This window comes from Cynoglossus semilaevis, chromosome 16 (genome assembly GCF_000523025.1).
Source record: "Cynoglossus semilaevis isolate Cse_v1.0 chromosome 16, Cse_v1.0, whole genome shotgun sequence".
NCBI lineage: Eukaryota > Metazoa > Chordata > Actinopteri > Pleuronectiformes > Cynoglossidae > Cynoglossus > Cynoglossus semilaevis.
The window spans coordinates 1,771,304-1,796,851 of record NC_024322.1 but is presented as its reverse complement, the minus strand read 5'-3'; the positions used below and the strand labels follow the sequence as shown (position 1 = coordinate 1,796,851).

Sequence of the window (25,548 nt, the reverse complement as noted above, 5' to 3'; positions counted from 1 at the left end):
CCAGTACGACTGCTCTGAAGTGCTGCCACGGTCTGATCCTCTTCATCACACGGATCAAATGAACAACACATTTTCTCTGGCAGGTTAAAAGACTGCAGCTTTTTCTGTCTTGTAATTTTAATGGGAGCTTTTCACACGTCCCATCAACATTTGTGCTGGCTCCTGCCCTCATTCCAGCATGTGTGTGTGTGTGTGTGTGTGTGTGGTACCCTTCCCTGTATGTCTGGTGAAGTCCTCAGAGCAACACTAACTTGCTTGAAAAGGCTACTTTTATATTGCTATGTGAGTAAAGTAAAAAAACTGCTTTGTTTATAAATATACCAACGTTATTTCTCCACATATCCTTCATTTATTTTAGTCTAAAAACTTCAGCTCCTGAGATAAGAATACTCTTCCTTTCAAATGCTTAAATACATTTATTTTATTTTAAAAATGTTTCCGTTGGGGTTTGGTTCTGAATTGGATCTTGTCGTGGCAAATTGTTTATTTTGAAGTGTTGTAACAACTTTTCAAACAAAACTTTCACGATAAAACCTGTCAGAGCTGATATAATTCAAAAATATTATCATCTGTGTTTGCACTTTCTTTACTTCGTCATCCCTTTATCTCCTCTGAACAAACTCTCCGAGAATCTCCCGTGGTTTCTCCCGCTAATCTGCCTCTAAGCTTTCACCAGTGTTCACAGCAGAAGCTTTCATCCACAGATTTTTCAGATATGAAAATAGAAGTAAAAGTTTGTTTTAGTTTCTTTTTCTGAAATTTAAATCAGATTCCTTTGGTTTTATGCTTCCGTTTCTAACCCAATTATTTTTTATTTGATCAACTGAGGTTAGAAGCCAATCAGATTGGCTTAATGAGGTCATCTAAAGTAACCAAATAATTAGCAGAGTAGAACTGGCGATGCCTTCTCTGTCTTAGGAAAAAGTCTAATCATGTCCCCCTGGTCACAGCTGTGTTCAGTGCTGACCTCAGAGTTAGAGTTTATCCGTCACCTCTGTGAGGAGGTCTATGTTGTTACACATTTATTCAGCTGCTCTTTAACGAAACTTGACATCAGTCAATATGAACTGTTCAGTCAAAGACCGCTGCTGCAGTGGGAGCCGTCAAGAAAAGGCGTTAAAACCCCATCACAAAAGTGACAAATTTGAAAATAGCAGCAACAATAGACTTTATATAGTTTCACCTGGTAGACCAGGTTTATGTGCTGCATCTGTTACAGTCACTGGGGTGACATTTGGGGTCACTGTAGCGCTGACTTTGATCAGCAGTTCCAGCTTGGGAGAAAAACAATGGCTATTATTTCAGTTTGAACAGTTTTTATACATTTTCTCTTTTTGGATCTTTGGCTCCTAATGATGAAGGCTCGTGTTTTCTCTTCGATTGATTGCACATTAATTCATTCCTGTTCTTTTGTTCCGTTATAGCTGACTGGATGTGTGTGCATTTGTGATTTCCAGTCTTTTCAGAACGCCGTGGGCCAAGACGAGTCAACTCCAGACTCCCTGAAGAACATCCTCCAGTCCACCTTCGAGCCTCTGCACAAGTTCCACACAGGTTTCCTCAGGGAGGTGGAGCAGCGTCTGGCTCTGTGGTGAGGGTCCTTCAGATGTTGGCTTCATTTTTCATTAAAACCTACATTGTGATGTTATTTTATTTTCGTTGACTTCATTATAGTTTCTTCTACCACAGCTCGAAGACCCTGCAGTGTAACTGCTGTATTTATAGCAACAGTCACGCTGCATTATTTCTGCCTGTGGGTTCCTGCTGTTTGACCTCCTTTAATGATGGTTTTCCCTCAGTCGTGCAGACAGTGATTCATAAAGTCAGTCAGAACTGAACTACAGACTTGTTTGGTACCATTTTAATTCCCGTGCCTCTGATGTCTTGTCATTGTTCAAATTAAAAGCTCAATCAGTGCTTTAAATGTCCATGTAAATGATCTGCCACTTCGTGTGTCACTCTCTGCTTTTCATATTCAAATATACTGCTTTAAAAAGTCCCACTGTCGCCGAGACTCAGACTGAGGTTAGGATGTTAGGATGTTTAACAGAATAATCCATGTTTCCCTAAAGCCGCGGATTAAAACGTTACACCAAATGTGTAAAAAAAAGTGGTTATTTTGGAATGTGGCATTACTTTGCTTTTCCTTTTGGCATTGGGGAGAATACCGCTCAAGGGAGACACCTGCTGGTGGAGCTGGATAACAATTCATTTGAGAAAATAACAGAACTATTAAGAATATTTAATTGACTAATAAACTGATCTCTATAATATGTTGATGTTCATATATAAATCTTCCTAAACCAACAGACAAAACAACAATGGACACTTTTCCACTTCAAACCTTAACCATCACTGTGTAACCACTACATGTTTTAGCTCTAAATGTGCCTTTAATGGACGTCTGCACTGGGAGAAATATTAGGTTTATTCAACTACGAATATTGCAAAAATGCTGTCTACATATATATACAAAATTCCAATCATATTTGAGTTTTATCTTGACTAAGTAAAGTATAAGAACAGTGCAGTCTGACCTTGTTGTTTCTTTGATTTTCACAATAGTACAGCAGACTAGACTGTTAGATACATTCAGTTTCCTCAACTCCAGAATAGACCAAATGAAATAAACCAAAAAACTAAAATGTACTAAACTGAGGCTGATGGAAACAGTTACAGTCTGGTACAAAACAACGCCAGTTACGTTTTGCTGAAAAGTTAAATCTAAATCAGTCTGTCTCTTCTGTCTTGTCTGTTTTAGGGAAGGACGCTCCAACGCTCATATCAAAGGAGACTATCAGCGCATCGGAGATGTCATGCTGAAGAACTTGCAAGCGCTAAAGGTCTGCTGTAAAGGCGTGAAAAACATTTTATTATGTAATATGGAAATTCACTTCAGCGATGCTCAGTTTCTGCCATGATCTGAATCAAACCTGTTCACAGCCACTGGCTGTAAACCTGCACAAGCAGTCTGATGTCCTGCTGGAGCTGGAGAAGGTGTGCAGGGCGTCTCAGAAGTTGGAGCGTCTGTGCAGAGATTTCGAGCTGCAGAAGGTCTGCTACATCCCCCTCAACGTCTTCATCCTGCGGCCGCTGCACCGCCTCACCTGCTACAAGCAGATCCTGGAGCGTCTGTGCAAACACTACCCTGGAACACATGGTGACTTCAGGGACTGCAGAGGTAGACGATGGTGGTGCTGGTCTGACGAGGGTGACGGTCGGACAAATATGTGGTGATTGATGTGCTGTTGTGTGTCTGTAGCTGCTCTGGCAGACGTGTCTGAGGTGGTGGAGCAGCTCCAGGGAAGCCTAATTAAGTTGGAGAACTTCCAGAAGCTGTTGGAGTTGAAGAAGGACCTGATTGGCATCGACAACCTCTTTGTTCCTGGTCGAGTAAGTTTGTAGTCTGAAAAATCAGATCTCTGTTAAATCAGTAGCTGTTGTTGTTTATTTTGATGTTTGGATAAATGAAGACCTGCACAGACAGTGATGCAGAGGTTTTTTTTCTGTCTTTCTGCAGGAGTTCATCAGGTTGGGCTGCCTCAGCAAACTGTCTGGAAAAGGCCTCCAGCAACGAATGTTTTTCCTGGTAACAGACATTTTTCCACTTGGGTTCATGTCTCTGATTAAATCATTTAGTGGCATGAGCTCAGCAGAAATATAACCATTATAATGTTGTTATCTGTCCTGGCTTTATATCAGGCCCAGATGTTGGCAGACGCAGCACAGCTGCATGTGTTACTACAGGAGAAAATCACACGTTACTCTGTGTTTGACATTTTTATGACATGACAAACTGTTTTACAGACGTGTTGATAGAAAGTTGAAGTCGTTCTTTATACGTATGGTGCTTTTAATGGAGTCTTTAGAAACAAGTTCAAATACGAGTTCAAATATTTATTGTTAACATTAGATCGATCAATCTCTCTGCTCTAGTAGAAAGTTTAGTTAAAATACTGCTACTACTAATAAAAATCATCCTTATTATTGATATTATCATTATTATTTAGTAGTAATAAATACATTGATATCTTTAGAAAGGTTAAAAAGTAAAGACTATCTTTGTTTGAATGCAATTGAAGTTGATACAGAGTCAAGACTTGGATGAATGAAGTGGATAAATCATCCAATCACATGGACAGAGAAACACCACGGTTTAAACCTGTCTTAGGAGGAGTGGAAAATGTGTTTTTTCAAAAACCGTGCCATTGAACACTTATTTTATCCCGTGGTCTCTGTCTGCAGTTCAATGATGTCATTCTGTACACTAGTCGAGGGATGACGGCGTCCAATCAGTTCAAAGTTCACGGGCAGCTGTCGCTCCATGGCATGACAGTAAGTACTGTGTCTCTCAGCAGTACACAGAGTACTTCAAATACCTGTCACTGTGTTGTCATTACTGCAAAATTAAATGATTCAAACAGCTGACCACACACACACACACAGCCACAGTCACACACACACACACTATATGTATCACTTTAATCTTTTGGTTCCTGCTGTCCCAGACACCACGGTTCTCAAAGGTTCGCTCTGTGGTTCTGTCTGTTTCTTTCTCCAGATCAGGGAGAGTGAGGATGAGTGGGGCGTACCTCACGCCTTCACACTGGTTGGACAGAAGCAGTCGGTGGTGGTGGCAGCAAGGTAAAAACACTGGCTGTGAAATACGGGAGTGGCTGAAACACAACTGCTGATTTGTTTTTAAATGAGTTTCTTATTTTGCACCGGTGCCAAAATGACCTCATATTTTCAGGACAATTTACACGATTAGACCTTGACTTTGGAATTCTGCATTTAGAAAGAAAAACCTGACACTGTACAGTTAACACCAACAGTAAGGTACACAGCCATCTGTTTCTGTTGGTTGGGAAGAAGTAAATCAAGTAATAGTAGTAAATAAAATACATAGGTGGGGAAGAGGTCAGGAGGAAATCCATTACAGTTGTTTATATTAGTAGTAGTTTTGTCTTGAAGTAAGAGCACCTTTGATAATAGTCTCAGTTGTAAATAATAATAATAATAATAATGTAGCGTATCTTGGGAGTTCCCCCAGCGGTCTAGGCCTAAAAACAGCATACGTAAGGAATAACTCAAGTTTAAAGAACACCTTAATTAGATGTTTAGTTTAAAGGCCGCTCTGACTGTGTGTTATATCAAAGAGGAAGATTTCAGACATGAATTCAAAGCATGGGTGTCAAATATAAGGCTCTGAAGTCAGTGAATGATAGATCATAGTTGGTATGAGGTCATTCAGGTGGAAAGACATGGATTCAGCGCTTGTCTGCTCGTTACACAGTATGTTTAAAATATGGTCTCTCTCCAGATTCTGGCAGTAGAACTGCTGCAGCATTTGTATCAACAGGAAACATTTAAAGAAACGTTAATACAGTCGCTAATGAGTTCATCCAGATCACAGTAATTACAGCGAGCTCACAGTAGTTAAGACTTAGAATCACGGAGCAGACTTTGGTTTTACTTCCAAGATCTGTCTTTGACATCAAGGACTCTTTTTAAAACACCAGGAACCTCGTGTCACGACTATCGACGTGTATTCTGTTTATGTTTACTGTAGTTCACTGACGGAGATGGGGAAGTGGATGACGGACATAAAGGCGGCGATCGAGATGGCGAAAACCAGCAACGGGCCGTCATGTGACCTGCTGACTGACAGCGTGAGAGACAACAGTAAGTTAAGGACACAGAATCTGGAAAAAAAGAAATTCCAGGAGACGAAAAGGCAACCGTGACTCAAGCATCACGTTGACACCAGCCCACACTTGATCTGTCAATAATCTGACCCTGTCTGTGTTGAAGTTCCCACTCTCCTCATTACTCGCTCATGATCTGGCAGTAACCACCTCCTGACTTTCCCAGAATGCCCTGAGGACTCTGCAGTGGATGTGGAGTCTGAGGACGACATGACTGCGTCCAACACCGCTCTGGAGAAGCCTGTCCCTCACCGTGGTAACACCATGGTGCACGTGTGCTGGCACAGGAACACCAGCGTGTCCATGGTGGACTTTAGAGTAGCTGTGGAGGTACCGGCAAAAAAACCTCAGCCCTGCCCTGTCCCTGTGCCTCACTGTTCTCTTCCTCTGTTCCTCAGTGTTTGCCTGTATCTGAACACACTTTAATTATTTCTCTGTGGTAACTGTATCCTCCTGTGCTGCACTGCATTGGATTACCTTTGACTGAGTCCAACGTTTAGCTTCTCTGTAGACGACGCAAACAAAACCAAGTGTTTTCTGAGGCTCAAGTAAATTTTTTTGACAAGATCAAAAATGTTTGGTGAAATTCACCAAAAAAAATGCTGCACACGCATTAAAATTCCATGATTGTTAAAAATAATGAGCCTTATAAAACTCAATATTTTAAGTTAATGTTTGAAGTCAGATCATTTTTAAGATGATTTACTCCCTCGTTTTTTTTTTTGTTTTTTGTTTTGCAGCCTCAGTGAAAATACCGTTCCCACTCTGCCTTTCTTTTGCTGACAGACGCCAGCCTTACTTTTTTATACAAACCCAAAACTGTGGCTTTCCTGTGTGGTTCTGTCCTTCTTCTCCCTGCCTAGCACTTGAAATGTCTAATTGTCTATAAATAGAGAGAGAGAGCAGTAGCTAGATGTTCTAAACGTCCTCGTCTCACACTAACAGAACGGATCCTGTTTGGGACGTGGGCTGACGACAGCCCAGCTCTGTCCTGCTCTAGTTCTGCTCTTCCTCTGTAATGACGTCCTCTTCACAGCCCTGCCTGGACACAACATTGGCTAATGTGTTGTTGAGCCCTGCCACTGCATGCCTGTGTTTCACCGACTCTGTCTGTATGTTTCTGTCCTTCCCCCCTCTGTCTGTCTTTTCTCTTTCTCTGTCTGTCTCTTTTTTTCTCATGCGTCTGTGCGTTCCTCCGTGGTAGAGGACCCTAGTCCAGTCAGTGAGAATATGGCCCCCCAGGTGGGGCACCCCAGTGGCCAGGGACCCGTGCCTCTGTCTGTTATCTGCTGGTACCGTGTTCAGAGCCTCTCCTTTAGTGAATCCTGCAGGAGCCTAGAGGTAAAGGAGCCCAGCAGCCAGGGGAGGCTAGCAGACATGTACTACTATAGTACTTCATGTAAATGAGCTAAAAACAGACCAGTCCATTTCAGCTCCTGTTATGATTTAAACATAGTTTCTTGAAGAACCTGTTACTTTTTTTTTACAAAGGCCCTCAGAGTTAGTTTTCTAAAGTTAGAACTCTGGGTGGTTAAAAACAAGAGAAGAAGAAAAGAACATTAATGATGAATCAGCTGTACTGGACATTAACAGTAGCCACCTAAATTCTGGTTCTGCTCAGAAATAATCAAAAAAGTGGATAAATAAAAAAGACAATTATTCATAAACCTGTATGCAGATTATACATTTAGACACTTTCCCAGGAAAAAAAGCGGACAAAATCAAAGTGTTGTGTTAGACCGACCAAATATTTTTAATTCAGTCAGTGAGGAACTAAATGTCCCACATTCACTGTGGTGAAGAGTGAACACAGTTAGCTCTGTGGTTTGGCATACGGTCATTAAGAATTATTACAACTAAAAAAAGTTTGGTTCCATTTAATTAAGTCCAAAAACAAAATAGATGCTGTAAGATGATTTATTCCACAATGTTTTCACAGTGTTATTAACGGTCATAGAATAGAATAGAATAGAATAGAATAGAATAGAATAGAATATGAATCATTAATTCTAGTCTAATATTAACAAACCTATTTCTAATTCTGCATGCGTCACATTAAAAACCTAAACTTTATTCTTTTATTTTTGCAGAATCAGCTGTCAGGAAATTTGCTGAGGAAGTTCAAGAACAGTAACGGTTGGCAGAAGCTGTGGGTGGTCTTCACCAACTTCAGTCTGTTTTTCTACAAGTCTCACCAGGTGATCGTCCACTGAAGACACTTTTCATCTCCTACTTATTCTTAACCCTGTCTTAGTCTGTTCTTCCTTCACACCGTTGTGCCGAATGTTGAATCTCAGTGTGAAACTTGAGGTCACACACTTTCCCAGGCGGTTTTTATTTCCCAGACCTGTTTGAAATTACTGGATGACCACAAAAATATTTAAATCCCCAATCGGGCACAAAACAGAACACCTGCTCGTCCTTAATCAGCTGAGGCCACAGCTTGGTCAGTTAAATGACCAACTAAATCGTATTAATAAATGACTGGATAAATCAATTGAAAAAATAAAACATTAAAAGGGAAAGAAAATAATTTCTGACCTCGAGATGTGGGCCAATAAGGTGGGTTCGCGGGCCAGGAGTTTGACATAGTCCTTGCCATAAATGCTATTGGTGTTGCTGGTCAGTATTTCAGACGTTCCCTTTATCACTGACTAACCAGACCACCCTTTGTCACACTGACTCTCTCCTTCCCCTCGTCTGCAGGATGACTATCCTCTGGCCAGTCTTCCTCTGCTGGGTTACTCCGTCACCGTCCCCTCAGAGTCAGAAAACATCCACAAGGACTACGTCTTCAAGCTGCATTTCAAGTCCCACGTCTACTATTTCCGAACTGAGAGCGAATATTCCTTTGAGAGGTACGGGGTCTGAACAGACACAATCACAGTTGATTCATACATATAAATCTTTGAAGTGAAACACACTGACGTAGAGTCTGTGTCTCACCGTCCGCAGGTGGATGGAGGTGATCCGCAGCGCCACGGTTCCATCTGGTCAGGCTCGTGTGCTGAACAGCAAAGAGTCCCATCCTCTCTGAGCTGATCTGTCAGCACCTGCTCCTCCTTTTGATTTCTACAAACAGTATATCTGGGACATTTGTACATGTGTGCGCGCACATTTTGGTGCTTTTCTTTTTTTATTGCTGTAATGGTGACACGTCCGCTGGTTTAGACTGCATCAGAGACTGCATTTCTTGGCATTTTTACTCTCAACACTTCAAAAACAGCCTTTTTACTGAAGTCATTTTATACTCTTTTCTAACGGTCTCAGCCACTTCTTATCTTTTCCTCTTTTATTTCATGTTGCCATTAGTTGTTTTTACAATGAGAAAAAGTTGACTTACAGTTACAGTAAATGTCAACAACTTTTCACAGACAGGTTAAAAACTCTCAGCTTTTTATTTTAAAGGACAACAGCTGCTGTGAAACTCTTTGAGCTTCAGTGCCAAACAGGTTTATACCAACATTCTGGACTTTCTTATTCTATTTTGTTACACTGAGATCAAGCGCGATTCTCTGCTGTGCCATACACAGTCACATTTTTAAGAACTTGTCTCCTAGGAACAGCAAGATACCTTCTAAAGGTCAGTCCTGTGTTCACACCTGGCCCAGCACAACCTGTTCTTAAAGAAGAGATCAAAATGGGAATATTTTAATACTGACAGATTCTAGGATTGCTCACCATCACCACTGATGCAATGTCAAGTAAATATTCTAAATGAATGTTTGTTGTATGAATTACGTCACAGACTGTTTTTTTTTCTTTAAATCGATCAGAAATGTGGTGAAAAGTGTGAGAAATGTTCATAATCCTTTGTGTTATGAAGGAAACAGTACGTGAAAGCTTTAAAGGCCATGTGTGAAACAAAAGACAAACTTTCAGTTCTAAGTGCTGTCGTCCTCACTGAACTAAGGCTGACTCCTGTATGAAAATATCAGATGTTTTCATAGGTCTAAATGAATAGAAATATGCATTTGACAACGGTTTTGCAGTGAGGTGAATGTAAAAAACGTTCTGGTTAAAAGTGAGCTTTTTTGGAGAAAAAAAGAAAGAGAGCTCTTTGGAAACGAAAGCAATAAAACATCTATTCTATATTCTGGTCTTTTGTTTTTGTGCACCTCAGGGTGTTTACATGAGTGACCGGCAGAGGGCGTCCTTGATCAGGACGGAGTTTTTTTAAGGCAGCATCAGAATATCACGCTCGCTGTAGTGTTTGTCACAAGTAAATTAATCAATAAATCCAATGTTTAGAAGTGTTTGTACATTTTAGAAAAAAATATTTAACTTTACAACCAAATTGTTTAGAGGGCGTTGAGAGTATTTTTATAATGTAGTATTAGGTTTTATGATTTATTGATATATAAACAGGATACATTTTTATTAATTTCATATATTTGACCAGAATGATATATAAAACCTACACGGGATACTGTATTATGATAAACAATTAAAACGAACGTTGTATTTATCCTTAATTAGTTTTTTAATAATGTGCAAAAAGGTCTCAGTTGATAATTTTAGCCAATAAAAGTAGAAAACAACACCGACAAAGAAATCCAAAATCGGTTGGAGTGTAAAACAATTACTGAAAAACAGACAAAACAATATTGGTCTTAATTTCTTAATTTTTGAACACATTTAGATTTGGTGAAATGACAGAAAATAAATGTCTGTTTGCGATTGTAATATTGGCATTGAGTGAAACCTGAATCGAATCGAATCGAACTATCGACTTAATTGCGGTGCAGTGTGAGAACATCTGTCATACATCCATGTCCAACAAATATCTGGCACCATGCGTGCGGGGAGGAAGTTTCCAGTGGATTTAAGTAATCAACATCCAGGTTTTCCACCCAGGTGGGATTTTTGTTTATGGATTCAGTCATCCACGCTGTGGGAGTAAAGTCCAGGCGCAGCTGCTCTGCCTAAACCCACAGTGGGCTGGCCTTTAAGCCGGTAAGGGGCGGAGTGCGCAGAAGAGGCAAAGAGATTATACACCTCCTGTGTCTGACTGACGCTGGGCGACCAGTAAAACTGTCCCAACACAGAAGAGGGAAACTTTATCATGATAACAACAAATCAACCAGCTGCAGCTCGGGGATAAAATCTACACATCCAGCTCGTTTTGATGAATCCGCGGCGGTACCACAACATCCAGGAGCTTGTTCCAAACTAGCGGCGTGCAGCAGTGAGGATCCGACACGGGGATAAAGTGAGAGATGGAGTTGCTCTAAAGGTCGTCCTGCCAACGTGGGTTTGGAAAGGTCGTTGACACAGAGCGGAGCGCGGCGATGGGGACTCCTGCTCACCCGGAGACCAGGAAATTTACGCGTGGTCTGGGAAAACCAGGCACCGCGGCGGAGCTGAGGCAGAGCGTCTCGGAGGTGGTGAGGACGTCGGTGCTGGTCGTAAGTACACGAACACACACACAAATACACGCACACACCATCCCTCCCTCCTCTTCACCGTCTTCATCTTCCAGTGTCACCCTGACGGTGCGGGTATCAGCTGTAGGATCCTTAAGATACGATAAGAGTTTGGAGAAACCATGTGGTTGAACAGAAAGTGAGTTTACTGACTGTCACACGCTCACACACGGAGCGGATACGTTAGACGCAGATACGTTAGACGCAGATACCAGTACAACCAATGAGTACTTTCGTTATTGACGAGTATTTCTGTTGACGAACTGGTATCATAAATGTTCCGATAAAACATCGAATAACCTCAAGTCACTTGTTTTCTCTGTGTTTATTTCAAACCATTATCAAACTGCTTCCATTTGAGCAGCAGAATTGGTTTTTGACTAATTAGATAAATTATATATTGGTGTTTTGTTTAACATCATATCCATGTGTCAAGTTAGTCGGTTTGCAAACGTTGACTATTTAAGTAGTCAATTAATAATCAATTAAATGACTACATCTTGAGGCTCTAGAAACCATTAAGAGGACATTTTGTTTAGGTCTCATAACAACACAAAACCGTTTTCCTACCTGTTTATATATGGATTTAATCTATATGTGTACAGTATCTCTGGAGAATGATGCATATTTAATAAGTATTTCTGTAAAGAGTTCAGAGTTGGCCAAAGGGCAACAGTATCAGGAACTATGTCTCCCGTGAAGTTGGCCAAAGGGCAACAGTATCAGGATGTTATGTTAAGATGAAATGTTAAGAGGAATCAGGGAATATTTCAGTATTTCAGAATGTATATACATTTTCACTACAGGAAATTGTACCAGGACCTGGGGACGGTACTAGGAACTACAGTATGTACATTTTCACAAGAACATAAACAAAATAGTTCCAAGGAACAGAAACAGAACAAGGAAGTAAGTGTGCATTTCAGCTGCAGGAACCAAAACTTAAATGCAACTACTGGGACTTTTTGACAACAGGAATGTACCGTGCCCTTACAGATGACAGTGATGAGAGGACTGCCGGTTCAAGTCCCAGTGCGCCCCCCCCCCCATTCCCCCACTCCTCACGCCATGTGAATTGTAACCAGCTCCTGTGTGTGTGTATGTGATGACAAATGAAGCTGTTTCTGTATTTATCATCTTCTGTAAAGAATCAGTGTCTGATCCAGGCAGTTAGTACTCAGTGTGACTGAGGGCAGCAGTTTCCAGAGGATGCTCTTAGATGTCAAAGGGAAAGCATTTGGCTACGATTTCATGCTCCGGGCAGTTTTCAGTGACAGTGACATAACGCTAAATTTGACCGATCACCTCCAGAACATCTGGAGGACGTGGACATGTCTGTGAACCTTCTCAGTCCTCAGTGTCAGTTTTCCATGGAGTTCATAGAAGAAAACAGAGTCGACCCTTTTGTTGCACATGTCCGAGTGTGTCGGGTGTTCGCTGCTCCTTCTGATTGTTCCAGTTTTCCAGGAAGAAGTTGCTAGGTTACTGAAACGGACACCGTCCAGGCTCTCTGTCAGGGAAATGGAATCCTGAGTCAGGATCCCAGACATCCAACCACACCTTGGTATTATTTATTCATTCTCACTCTGGTGCACGGCCAAAGACGCCTGAGGGAAGAGAGCAGAAATGGATACAAGTATGCATGTTGAGAAATCAAATTTCTGAAGGAGTTTAGAAGAAACTGGTCGGACTGTGTGGGACTTTCTTCTGTTTTTGTTTCAGCAGGGATGTGGCTGTTTATTGTGAGATAATCTTGTGCAGTAACCTTTGTGATAGGAACTAAGATGTGGCTGTTTATTGTGAGATAATCTCGTGCAGTAACCTTTGTGATAGAACCAAAAGTGTTCATGTTGTGATTCTCTAAACACTAGCTGAAGTCATCATCTGCTGGTTCTTCTTTTGGAACTCTTTCTCTAACTTTGGACGTGAACGTGGCCCAGCCTTTAGATGAGTGCACTTGGAAGACTAGGAATCGATGTATGGATTTGTTGTCGACCCGTTGTGTCTTCAGAAGCTTCTCAGTGGGACGGGAATGTGACTGCACACAATATCGCTGTCCACGCAGTCTATAATGCATTCCTCCATGAAACATTAAGGCAGCACAGCTGAGACGGATGGACATAAAGAAAAGACTGTTGTCATTGTCTGCTGGTTTCTGATCCCTGTGATAATGTTGTAACAGGCAGCTGTGGATTTTTTTTAACTTCAATTTAAAGAAAAGCCAAGATAAGCCAATGTCCAGCCTTGAAGAAGTCTCTTAGTCGTCCACTGGTGTCAAGTGCAGCCTCCTGCTGCTGCTCGTGTCCTTTCCCAACAATTTATGCATTTTCACTGGGGCTGCAGTGGCCAGATCCTCTTTGTTTATTGTTGCAGTGGAGAGCAGAAAGTCTTGTAACAGCGCTCAGCTGAGTCATCCCTCTGTTTCCCCACATTTTAACCATGCTGAGAAAACCATCAGCTCCATGAATGACTGTCACCAGCTTTGACTTTGACCACGGCCTCACTTCCCCTGGATTGTACAAAGCTGTGTGATAACTGTTGTGAATTTGTTTCATTACTAAAATAAACAAACAAAGTTTGACGTTTTAAAATGACAAAAATTTGTCAAACAAAAACGAAAAGCTCGAATAAATATCCACTACATATGGTACTGCCAAATTTAGTGCAGAGGTAGCCATCAAAAACAAGCATAATTAGCCATTAGCTTACACAATTACCTAATTTAATTCACATGACATTTTGCACACAAAACAAGTGGGGGAACATTCAATTAAAGTTAATTGTGAATAAAGCTAACAGTAATATAAAACTACACTAAACTTACCCTCCTGTTACTGCACCAATACATTCTGAAAAGTGTACAAATGACTAATGTTAGGAAGCTGCTGCAACTTGTTCAGGTGTCACAATTCGGCCCCCGGCCAGACATTGGACACACCTGGTTTAGGCAGAATATCCAGCATTACCAGCAGCTGGGAGCAGTGTTATGTAATCGTAATCAATAGTCCTAACCACGTTCCACCTAATGGTGATACAGTGAGATGAGCTGAGTGTTCTGACCCTGAGAACCTGTCCACCAGATGGAGGTCATCATTACTGTAGGTTGTCATTATCTGTCCCCGGGCAGGATGTGCAGAAGTGACTTCCTGTGGGATGGCTCTGTAAACCAATGCTGTAGAGAGAAAAAAAAAGAGGGTTTGGCCACATGGACAACTGTCATCGTCACAGTGTGTTTGTGCTTAACTGCTTACTTGTCGTAAGGCCTTAATAATCTGGTGGGAAAAGTCCTATTTGTGTGTGAAACTGCTTTGACAGGGGCTGGTGGGGGTCTGTGCCATAACACAGACTGAACAGTGTTATGTAATGACTGTCCTGTGTTCCCTCAGATTGGTTGTTCATCTTTAATCGCCACATTTCCAATCCGTTGCGCCTCCTTTTGTACTTTTGCAACTGCCGCCTGCTTCGTATCACCGCCTGCATCACATCGTGTCAACATTGTTTACTCTGGTCAGACCTTGGCACTGATGTTTCCCTGCTCTCACTCTCACAAAACATTGTTTCATTTTATTTTATGACCTCCCCTGCTCATTTGCACGTACACTCCACATCCCTGTGCCGCACTTGTCTTGTTGACTAAACATTTACGTTTTCACTTTCTGCCTTTTTTCCCTAAAGAATTCCAGAGATCCTCAGGATTACGTCACGTGGGTGTGTGCTCTGCTAAGAATGTGATGGAGTGTGGATGCCAGAACATGTTTTTGCTGATCACTCGCACTGATACTGTTTTGTTTTTCGCAGCTGGTTTTTGTTAGTCTGACATCGGTAGATTTTCAGATTAACCCATCAGTTACACTTTGGGTTTTGTTGGTCATATTTCTGTTTAGGTAGATGTTAGTTTGTAGGAGGGAGAAAAAAGGAGGAGGAGTTGGCAATAGGAGAGCAAATGAGTTCTCTGAATGGGTCAATAATACATGAGGCTACTCTGGTGACCAGCACAACCATTAACAGTCTCCCTCTTTCTTATGCCCTTGATGTAACAGTCCCTAACTTATTATATATTACTTGGTAAAAACCTGCATCATCTAACTGACCTGTATAAATCCTACATTATTAATAAAACAATGCATATTGTTTTGCATAAAAATGACACAGTGACTATTCTTGTATTGTCATTGCTGACTGTCATCATTAGATCATCTGTTTCACTAACAGGTTCAGACTCGATATAGAGTAGTGTAAGGCACCGTCCTCCAACCATAAAGATGGGGGTTTAATTCTAGCCTTCACTGCTCCCCAGGAATGGACTGATGGGTTAAAAACAGAACAAAGTTTGTTGTATGTTGATGTGTTCTCTTTGTGTTCAATGACATAAAAGGCAATTCTTCTGATACCTTCACTGTCCTAGGAAAAAGTGTAGAGAGACCCCAGTCCCCTTTACAGTCTTTACAGATATGACTGACTTGCCTGTTTCTGATTGGCTCATTCAAACTAACCTGTAGATTAATGTCAGCAATGCCTTCACTGTTGTAGAAAAAAAGGTGTATTGTTTAGTTTTGCTAACAAGTTAGCAGTCTAACAGTCTCATCACATGTATGTCTAGAAAACACAGATTCTGACTGGTGAATGCCACTGATTTGATTTCACAAATAGAAATAAAAATATATTACAATAATAGCAGCGATATATTTTTGCTGTCATTATATTGTTATAGGTAGAATTTTACCAGTCTGTTTACTTTATACTATAGTGGTGTACTTAAAATGTCCTGTAGATTGCAGTAATACTTTTTTGTCATTTTTATCAGTCATTTTAGGACAAAGTAGAGTCATGGGGCAGAGTACTCAGACGACATGTACTGTAGGGTAACTAAGTGACAGTACTTTTCACTTGGCAGCTGAGGGACGTGACACTCCACAGCTGTTAGTACTCATGCACTAAGTGTTTCCTAGTTAGCGCTTTGAATGTGTTTGTGGAGTTATAGTAATTTATGTGGAAAAATGTCAACTCAGCAAAACTCCAAATATAAGCAGTGACAGAGGCATTTGGGAATGAAGGCTTTAAGGAAAGTGAGAAATAAACACACCCATCAAACTGACTGCCGGGGTTTGGGCATGACTCTCCACTGTTGTGGTTATAATTTAAACCAGATTTGTCACTTGGAGTTAAGAGTGGGGAAACTGGGAAACTAAAGAGAATATTCCTCAAGTGAGGGCAGGTCATGGTATTTAGGATAGTTGGGATATTTTTCAGCTTTTCCTGTTTTTTATAAATAATCTATCTGTCTTAAATTTAAGCTTAAGACTTATTTGTAGCTTCTTTGTAAATAGTTATTTAATCTGAAAAACATGGGTAAACATGGCAAAACAAAATGTTATTCATCCTGCTTTTTGACAAGCAAGCTTTTTTGACTCTTAGACTTGTCCGAATTCTATGCCATAATTAATTGGATTTTGAAGGCTAGTCATAAAACGTACCATTTTCCAGATTTTAGCATTTTTACTTCACGTCTCAGTCCAGTGGGTGGCTGTCAGATCCAGAGGTGTGAGAATGTTGGACCCTTATCTCCCACCTGGAGTTAGGTCTCCAAAAGCCCTTCATTTTCCCTGAACGGAAGTGCCCAGGACTTCCGGTCTTTCTTGTGGGTGTGGGAGAACTGAGGCCTGTCTTTTCCTTGGTAGAACGGGTTTCCTGTAGTTGTATTGGAGCCTGAGTAGAACATTTTGGACAGCACTTATTGTTAAACCGCCCACTCCGTCTGAGTGATCTGCCTGATGGAGCAGGGCTGTTCTGGAGCCCAGCAGAGCTTACCATAACAAAGATGAGTGGAGCCAGTGGGTGTTTCCCTGTACGTTAGTGAGTATCCGTGTTACAGACTTGTTTTACAATCTCCTTCACATCCTCAACTTCCTCAAATCTAACAGAACCGGAGGGGGTTTTTTTATTACAGCTCCACAAATCAAAGTTCTGGCAAAACTAGTTGTGTCTGTGCTGCATCGTACTCATCCAGATTGTAACAGCAGAGCAACTGTGTTGTTGGTCGCTACTACAGAACCCTCCAAACATTAATTATAAAGAACATTTAGCAGATCACTGTGAATAAGTTCCTCTCTGTTGAGACGTACATCCTGCAGTGGAGCCATGGTGGCAGCACATTATCATCAACAAATTAGCAATCAAGTGCAGCGTCGGTTTACTTCCATCCCTGGAGCCATTACGGTTTCTATTTTAAGCGTCGGCAGGGTACACACAAGTGCTGTTGGACAGAACCGGCTGATTCACTATCCTGTGTTTTTTACTAATATGTGGTTAATCTAGTTTGTCGTTCTCTGTAAACTGATAACCACTCTGGCATCATCATCATCAGCTCTGATCCAATGAGCAACGGAGGACTTGAACGGATGGAAAAGTGGTTGAATTTTCCATGTTCCTGAAAAAGATTGTGGGTCTTTATTCAGGATGTCAAGACCAGCTGCACACGGTCCGTCAAGGCCCTGTGACAGTGGAGCTGCAGAAGTGAGAGCTCACGAGAGGAGCAAACTGTGAGGCTCCTGTGAAGTTGAATTAACTCATATTTGTTCAAAGCCATGCCCAGTAATTCGCAAATCTTTCACTCATATATTTTCAAAATGTATTAATTTGTCCCTGAAATGATCTCTGTTTGGGAATTTAATCAGCCTTAAAGTTAACATTGTTTGTTTTAATAGAGTTATTCTCTTTAATCTAATGTGCACAGAACATATTTTCAGAGACAGTTTATCACTGTTATTTAGTTGAACATCAGTGCTCATTGTGTTTTTATGGCCTGTCTTAAGGCACAGGGAGTTTTTGATTTTCCTGACAAAGAGTCTAGTAGCCTGGAGCAGCTTCCTACAGCCACATCAAGAAGACCATAAAAACCTGGCCCAGCCCACACAGAGTGTGTGAGAACCATGGTACATGAAGAGTGGGTCTACACTGCTTTTCATACTGTATTTTCTGCAATAATTCAAGCTCTGATTGTTTCCTAAAAATCCAAACACCGGCCTTGAGTCCCCAGGAGGAGAAATGTCCAGGAAAAGCAGGACTAATGACAAGCACGTTTCCTTTTAAGTCTGTGTGTGGTTGAGGTATATTTATTCTACGGGCCTCCTTAATTTGTCTATAAAAACAGTCTTTCTCCTACATCCCTCACTGAACCTGGCCATTAAGTTGTAATTGTTGGAATATGGCAGCTGCCATGACAGGAGAGATTGAAGGGCGGACTCCAGGCTAACGTGTGTGTAACGTGTCATTATTTTTTCTTCCCTCTGACGGACGGCATTTTCACTATTCCTGAATGGCTGCCAATGACAGGACGGCTCTGTTCCTGTGGGTGTGTTCTCTGTGTGACGTGGTGAGTGTGGCCTTGACGTGATTCTTTGATGTGATTCTTTAGGCTACACTTAACACTGGCTTTTGAACTCTGATATCCTTGATAAACATGAACTGTCCTATAGGCTGATGTTATTTATAGCCATTACAGCTGTGTGGTCCAGACTGAATATTTACTGTAAACAGTTCTTGGATGGAGGGCTACAGTAAAGACAGTAATGATTCCCAGGAGAGGAATCCTTAAGAATGCAACAATCTATTGACTTTTGTCATTGAGTTTATAAAGTTTAACCCTGTGAGTATCTCAGAACTGGTTTAACAAAAGGGAAACAATACATAGTAAATAAGCGTTTCCATCTTCTGTTTTGTTTGTAGCTTTGCACAGTATTTGTACTCCCATTCATATGCATACTCTAAGTCAAGAAGTTTTTTTTTTTTTTTAGGACTTGCCTTACATGAGCTCCCATTGTTTGAAGTGAATTGTATACCACCTCCAGTGGTCGGGGGACTTTTAAGGGCAAACAATGACACTATTTATTATTAGACTTCCTTGCCAGTAATAGCACACGTTACTGGTACTCCACTTATTACTCAGTTAAAGCTGGGGATTGAATGCACATTGAGAGCAGTTACTAATTTGGTTTTCCTTGGAACAGTTGACTAAGCACACACCTTGTTGCAGACATAATAGAGTGTCAACAATTCATTTTCTGCTTCTCTGGCTCTGATCCCTCAGTCATGTGGTCACTGACTGACCTCCTATTTGCAGTCTATGCAGGTCACCACAGGATCAGCTGGAGTCGGTTGAGAGCTAATGCAGCAGAATGGTTTGAATATAACAAGCCTATAAATGCCTTTTGGATTTATGTACAGAGAAAAATCAATGAGCGTTATAGTTGGTTAACCTTGGTTCAACCAAAGAAGCCACCCCACTATTAGCTTTAAACCAACAACAGTAAACAATTCATGAAAACACATTTATACTTCATACTAACATGAAGTAGTTAGGACCACTAAAAGTTAGTCAAAATATCTATGAACCACAGCAAAAGGTGGGCGAGGAAAATCAAAAATATAAACAAAAAACATGCTAATAAATGAAGATCGCCATCCAAATAGTTAAAAGCTAGCTAAAATAGAGGCTTAATGTTAGCCCTGGGGAAAAAACAAAGGCTACGTAGTCTATAGATGTTAACAATATTTGATCAAATTGTTGAGAAAATGAACAAAAGTTTTCATACTGTGTAGGTGGTCCTTGTCAACCAAATGAACTTATGTACCATTTCTGATCCCTGAGCCATACATTTAGACGTGATTGTTTTATGAGTCTAAACAGAGACATCACCTTTGGGCGTTCAAAACGTGTATTTCTCCACTGCTGCATCTAAACTGGTTTTTCAGTAACGAAAGTAACAGTGATTTCGGACATCGTAATCACTCATCTGGGAATTCCCTGTAAATTTCGGAGCACTTGTGATGTTTCCCACACCGCCTGCTGTTCCCTTGATTAAACAGAGGTTCAAATCTCTGCTGGTCTTACAGCTTGTACCAGTAGGTTTGTGCAGTGTGTGGACGGGACCTGGCACTGCCAGAGGGGATGGACTCTAATGACTTTTTCACTAGGGCGCCTGCATAACTCACATTCCTAACTCTGACGTGCTGTCGGCCACAGAGGGTGGGGTGGATGGAGGGGGAGGGGCACCGCCTCCAGGGGCTGGGCTTCAGAAAAAGGGTGTTCTCACCTTTGAATCTTTATACAAACTTATAATGAAAGGATAAAAAGGACAGTTATGAACAAGAAAATATATGAAGATAGGCCATTAGGGTCCATGTTTTTTTTTTGCCTTTGGGCACAGAGAGTTTAGAAGGCAAAGGTTGGTATGTTAATGTATGGGCAGTCTGTCACATGTCGTGGTTGTGGGCTGTACAAATAAACTCTAGACTGACAGATTTAGAATGAAGCCCACTTGAAATGTTTAGTATGTAGAGAATAAATTGGTTAAATTATACCGTTGCCAGTCCTCTTTTTAATTTGTGTTTAACTTTGTATATTTAACTGACTGCTAGCCCCTCAATGAGTCTACGGAGGCATAACAAGTGGCCAGTCACTGCTCCCAGATTAGATTATAATTTACATTATAAAACATTTGCACCAGCACCCTCTGCAGGGGAGTTGTAAAGCTGCTGAGTGAGGTTAGCGTGTCATTAGCTGTAGTATAGTAATGACTACTCTGCAGCGTTTCTCTGTATTGTGGCTCTTGTAATTGTGTTATGTAAAAGTACACAATGGGATTTCACAATGACCATGAGTGAAATGTAAATATTTATTGTTTGGCATTGAGTTTTCTGTTCCTGTTAGCACAGGTCATTGAAGAGATAAACTAAGTCTTGCAGTCAGGACTCGGAAAAGTTGTCACTTAAACAGAGTGAACATGACTTGTGTGATTCTAAAATGAATTTTGATGAGCTGCCCATTCAGGAAACATTTACATGAAGCACTGAGCTCCTTTCTTATTTGCATTGAAGGCCTAAAAACAGCCTATTGTGCTCTGTGAACCCACATGAAACAAATAAGCACTGTTTAAAGTGAAACATTCAATGAGATATCGAGGCTCGATTCAAACAAAATTCCACTGCCTGCTGTTGTATCAGCTGACATTCAGAAAATTCAGATGGAAAAACATTAATGGCAGTTTTTTTGAAAAAAACAAAACAAAAAAAAACAAAAAAAACTCCTGATCTTGATAAGGGTTTGTTGTTCTTGGTCAAAGCCTGTGAGTTCAGTACATTTTTAAACACTTGTTGGTTTTTTGGTCATTGTTTATTTTTCCTAAGGCTTAACAAGAGGAGGCAGATTTGTTATCTGTGTACACTCTGCCACCACACTGTTTCTTTCCTGGATAGATAAATACAGAGGTTAGCAGTGTGCTGTCACAGCAGCAGCAGCAGTGTGTCTGTGTGCCTGAGGGGACTGTTTCTAACTACACTTGTTTTTGATAGTGGTAAACAAAGTGATCGTGGAGCATCAGCAGAACACTGCTGACATTCAGACGTGTGTTACATAATCCTGGTGCTTGGACTAATCTGATGTTGCCCATCACAGCTTTTTAAAATAACACCCGAAGGCATCAGGATGGGAAGGGAACTGTTTGTCACAGTGACTTTTAAATTTTTTTTTTTTTTGTATTTTATGAGAGAATGTGTGTTGATTTCCTGGTGATTTAATCATGTTTGTCAAAATAGTTTTAGGTTACCCTGTGGTAATAGTTAATTTGTAGTTATTTGGCTAACAAAACATTGAGGATGTAGCTTTCGTGCCTATCCAGGCTGTCCAGCTATATTTGGACAGTGTTGTGGATGTCTCTGTGGGTTACTTTTCTAACTAACATTAAGCCATTTCTGGCATAAACTTTAAAGTCTTCTGGCATGTTTGTATGTGTATGGTAGGGCCCGGCGTACCTTCAGTTCTTTACATGTGCTAAAAATAGCTTTTAGCCATTTCTGGGGAAATCGTGTTTGTTGAATTGGTGCTGCTTTTTACTGCAATTAATAATTGAATGAATATTTATCTTTACATTTGTCAAAACTCTTTAGTCCCAGTAGCCTTATGTTATTGATTGGTGCTAAATTATTGAGTTTAAGTTTAACGAAAATCTAAGTTAACAATTATATATTATATTTTATCAAACTTCTTTTACCTTGATCTTTTTTTGCTATATATTTTGACAGTCTGTCCTGAACTTGGCCTTGTTCATAGCATAAAAAATTGACCCACACCATAATTTGTTTTAATGCTTTAATGCTTTGTTTTAATGCACTAAAGTCCATTGCTCTTACTGTACAGATACTTAAATCTAAAATATCTCAGGACCATTTGGAATATTATTATATTAACAAATTTGATTCAGATTTTTATCGAAGTTTTCCTACATGATGCTGAGTGTTTACAGCCTGCAGTCTCTCATCCCTGTTCCCTCTACAGCGCTGTGCAGATACACGGCTCAAAAATCCCTGACTTGACATAATCTCCTATTAGTCTGTTCGCTCAGAGCCACAGACCTTCACCCCCCACTGACGGAGCTCAGTGCAGTGTTGACTAAAGCCATCTGAGTAGATGTGATGGCTTTCATGTGTGCAGTAAGATGAGAACAAAGGAGATCTTATAACAAATGTCTCTGATCAGTCTTTCATGTAAAAAACTTTACACTAATGACTTTTTCTTTTTAAATAATCAAACCTTAACGTTAACTGTGCATACATGGAATTTGACTTTTCCTTTTTTTTAGCTAACTGTAATTGTTGAAACTCTGTCAAGTAACTCACTTAGGACTTGCAAAAATGTCAAATCCATCTTAGTCGCCATAGCACCGACCCTGCTCATTATGGTATTATTCAGGTCTGTCTCACAGTGTAAATCTTACAAAATGCCAACCTCAGTGGCAGGACTGGGGGTAAATGAGATTTTTTTTCGTTTCTTTTTTCTGTGCTTGTTGCCATGTGTGTTTTCCTATAATAACGGCCAAAGTAGCTCTGAGTAGATCAGTACCAGAGAAAAGTCATAGGATATGGGTCAGTCTATTAGTATATTAATGCAAACAAATTAATAAAACTTGGCAAGGTTACACCACCATACACTGCTAGTGGATGTAAATGCATCATTCAGTGTTTCTAGGACATACCTGCAGCATTTACCTCACATTCTTTGGCTTCATAATAAACTGAAATAACAGTGTGCTGACGTATTTACTCTTCTCCTGGTCTGCAGCTACCATGTGTCACACAGCTGTCGCTGGTCTCTCATGGGAGCTGTGTGGTGCTGTATTATTACAGCTATCTAAACCCAGTGCCACTTCACTGATGCAGGTGTACGGACATGCGTTCATCCCCTCCTCCTCCCCCTCCACTTCCCCTGCCCCCCCCATCCAGTGATTGTTGGCAAAGCTGAATGGACCAGGCTCAGGAGGATTTTCCCTAATTACAAACAGAGATCCTACTGAGATTAGCTGATCCTCAGCTGAACCTGGGATTATCAAGTCGGTTTCAAAACCCTCCAGAATGGTTTATAATAAAAGTATTTTTCCATTACACCTACTCAAATGACAACATAGGATTGTTTTGTTTTTTTTAAGAAGAAGAAAAGTCTTGTCTTGCACCTCATCATTGTGAGACCTAATTCTCTGACCAATCAGAAAGGTCTGTGTAGGAAGCTCAACTCTGATTTGATCAATTGTCACCGTCCTTTCACTACAGCAGAAACTCTCACAGTTTAAAAAACTGCTTGTGACATAAATGGTTCATAAATAAGTCTTGGTATTTCACAGTGTGCACTTCTGTCCGTCTGCCATTTCCTATTTGAATTATTTCGACTTCCACTTTAAAAATAAACCTATCTGATGTTTTATGGCTGTAAAAGAAATCTTCTTCCACCTCTGACAGTCTGCTGTGTTGTATAGCAGTTACTACTTGGACCATGTGTCTGTTACTTGACTCTGTCTACACACTGGTCCACGTCCAGCAGTCAGATCCAGTATCATGCTCCTGTGTGGCAACTGTCAGTGTTGAAAGTAAAGAGAGCTGCCATTTAATCTGCTCTCTCTAACTGGCTTTCATCGTGGGATATTTGACTAAATCTTAGTACACACCATCTGTTGGACGGGATTGTTTGTTTCTAGTAAGACTGTGTGAAATCAGCCCTCAGCTGTTTCCAACACAGAGCAGCGCACATGGATTAATAGTTAACAGCAGACTACTTCCATTTCTTTTTTTTAAATGAATAAGTCATCTGCTTGTTACTGACTAATGAGAACGTAGTGATTAATGCTGTTTTGTTTGATGCCTCCAGTCCTCCCTCATTTGTACTCTGATGTGTTTGAATCATGGAGCCATGACATCAGTTGACCAAACAAAATAACTGCTTAGCAACCGACAGCAGTGCTTCTGGCCATATTTTATTTCATATTTCACGTTTGTTTTTTGTTGTAGAATAAAAATCCGTCTACTTCGACTCATTCTTTGAAATGCAAACAATACAAAAACGAAATACAGAACGATGTGTTTGTGACTGTAGTGATGGAGGAAATGAACAGGACGGAGTACAAACAGATCTTTTGTAACTTCATTAAATATGCAGCCTTGGTGCACACACACATACACAGCAGAGGACGAAATAGAAGACACAAAAAATAGAATAGAAAATATTTATTTCTGTGCTACAATATTCAATTTACATACTGTATAAGTTGGTATGAATTTTATAATGGAAAAAACTATTTTTTTTGGTTGTGTATAAACATTTAGCAATTGATTTCTGGATGGTACTACAGTGAGGATTAGGATTGAAGGTCAGGCACCATACCTTCTGGAAGGTTCCTTGTTATGCAATTTTTGTGGTGACAGGTTTTGGAATCCAGAGCTGAGTATAAAAGAATCCTTCACTGAGGCTCAATCTTTTTCACTTCATCTCAGATCCAGACGGCAATGGAAAAAAAAAGGTCTGCAGTTAATATTATGGTGAAAACTTGCACAGAGTCATCAGAAAGTAATGGCTTTAAAGGGCAGAGATAGGGAGGGATGGAAAATACTGGCAATCTTTGTTCATCAGAAATCTTTAACTCAGGCAATTGCTTTTGTGCTACAAAAAAAGTTTTTTTTAGCTTTTTTGTAGCACATAACTATTGTACATTTGACACCATGGACTATAGAATTTAATAGAATAGAGTAGAATACAATAGAAAACACAGCAGTACGGTGCAGAGTTTAACAGCTCCACAAAGATGACAAAAAGCCAGAAATACAACATCTGACACAACAAAATACCTGCATGTTTAACTCCAACCCCAGATGAACAAGTTAGCACATGAGTAAAAGAAACACGAAAAGAAACAATGAACATGGAGTGAAATGATCAGCAGGGGTTCGTTGAAGTGCAGCAGCGGAGCAGACGTTCTGAAGGGAACTTTAGTGAACAGGACATACAAAAGGTAAACAGAGTGAAGAGTCCTCAACATTAGCATATACTGGAGAGACCAGTGATTCATATATTTCTGGTTGGTTCTATGAACCAA

General features: G+C 40.5%; 2 protein-coding genes across 6 annotated transcripts in view; both read left to right on the top strand.

The window, feature by feature from the left end:
* Nucleotides 1-9,800, top strand: part of LOC103391591 (FERM, ARHGEF and pleckstrin domain-containing protein 1) — a 43,019-nt gene extending 33,219 nt beyond the window's left edge. The window contains exons 16-27 of one of the 2 annotated variants that reach the window (XM_008327901.3): nt 1,458-1,591; nt 2,762-2,843; nt 2,944-3,181; nt 3,263-3,393; nt 3,521-3,589; nt 4,246-4,335; nt 4,562-4,644; nt 5,573-5,685; nt 6,913-7,049; nt 7,799-7,906; nt 8,415-8,566; nt 8,664-9,800. In XM_008327901.3, coding sequence (XP_008326123.1) covers nt 1,458-1,591; nt 2,762-2,843; nt 2,944-3,181; nt 3,263-3,393; nt 3,521-3,589; nt 4,246-4,335; nt 4,562-4,644; nt 5,573-5,685; nt 6,913-7,049; nt 7,799-7,906; nt 8,415-8,566; nt 8,664-8,745 — 1,419 coding nt within the window. In that variant the 3' untranslated portion in view covers nt 8,746-9,800. Of the gene's footprint in view, nt 1-1,457; nt 1,592-2,761; nt 2,844-2,943; nt 3,182-3,262; nt 3,394-3,520; nt 3,590-4,245; nt 4,336-4,561; nt 4,645-5,572; nt 5,686-5,874; nt 6,039-6,912; nt 7,050-7,798; nt 7,907-8,414; nt 8,567-8,663 lie in introns of both variants that reach the window. The other variant, XM_008327900.3, reaches the window with a different exon arrangement.
* Nucleotides 9,801-10,213: 413 nt separating this feature from the next.
* zmp:0000001200 (dedicator of cytokinesis protein 9) overlaps nt 10,214-25,548 on the top strand; it is a 70,038-nt gene continuing 54,703 nt past the window's right edge. Inside the window, exon 1 of one of the 4 annotated variants that reach the window (XM_025063748.1) lies at nt 10,214-11,116. In XM_025063748.1, the coding sequence (XP_024919516.1) occupies nt 11,000-11,116 (117 nt within the window). In that variant the 5' untranslated portion in view covers nt 10,214-10,999. The remainder of the gene's footprint in view (nt 11,117-25,548) is intronic. The other 3 variants (XM_025063750.1, XM_025063749.1, XM_008327898.3) reach the window with 3 other exon arrangements.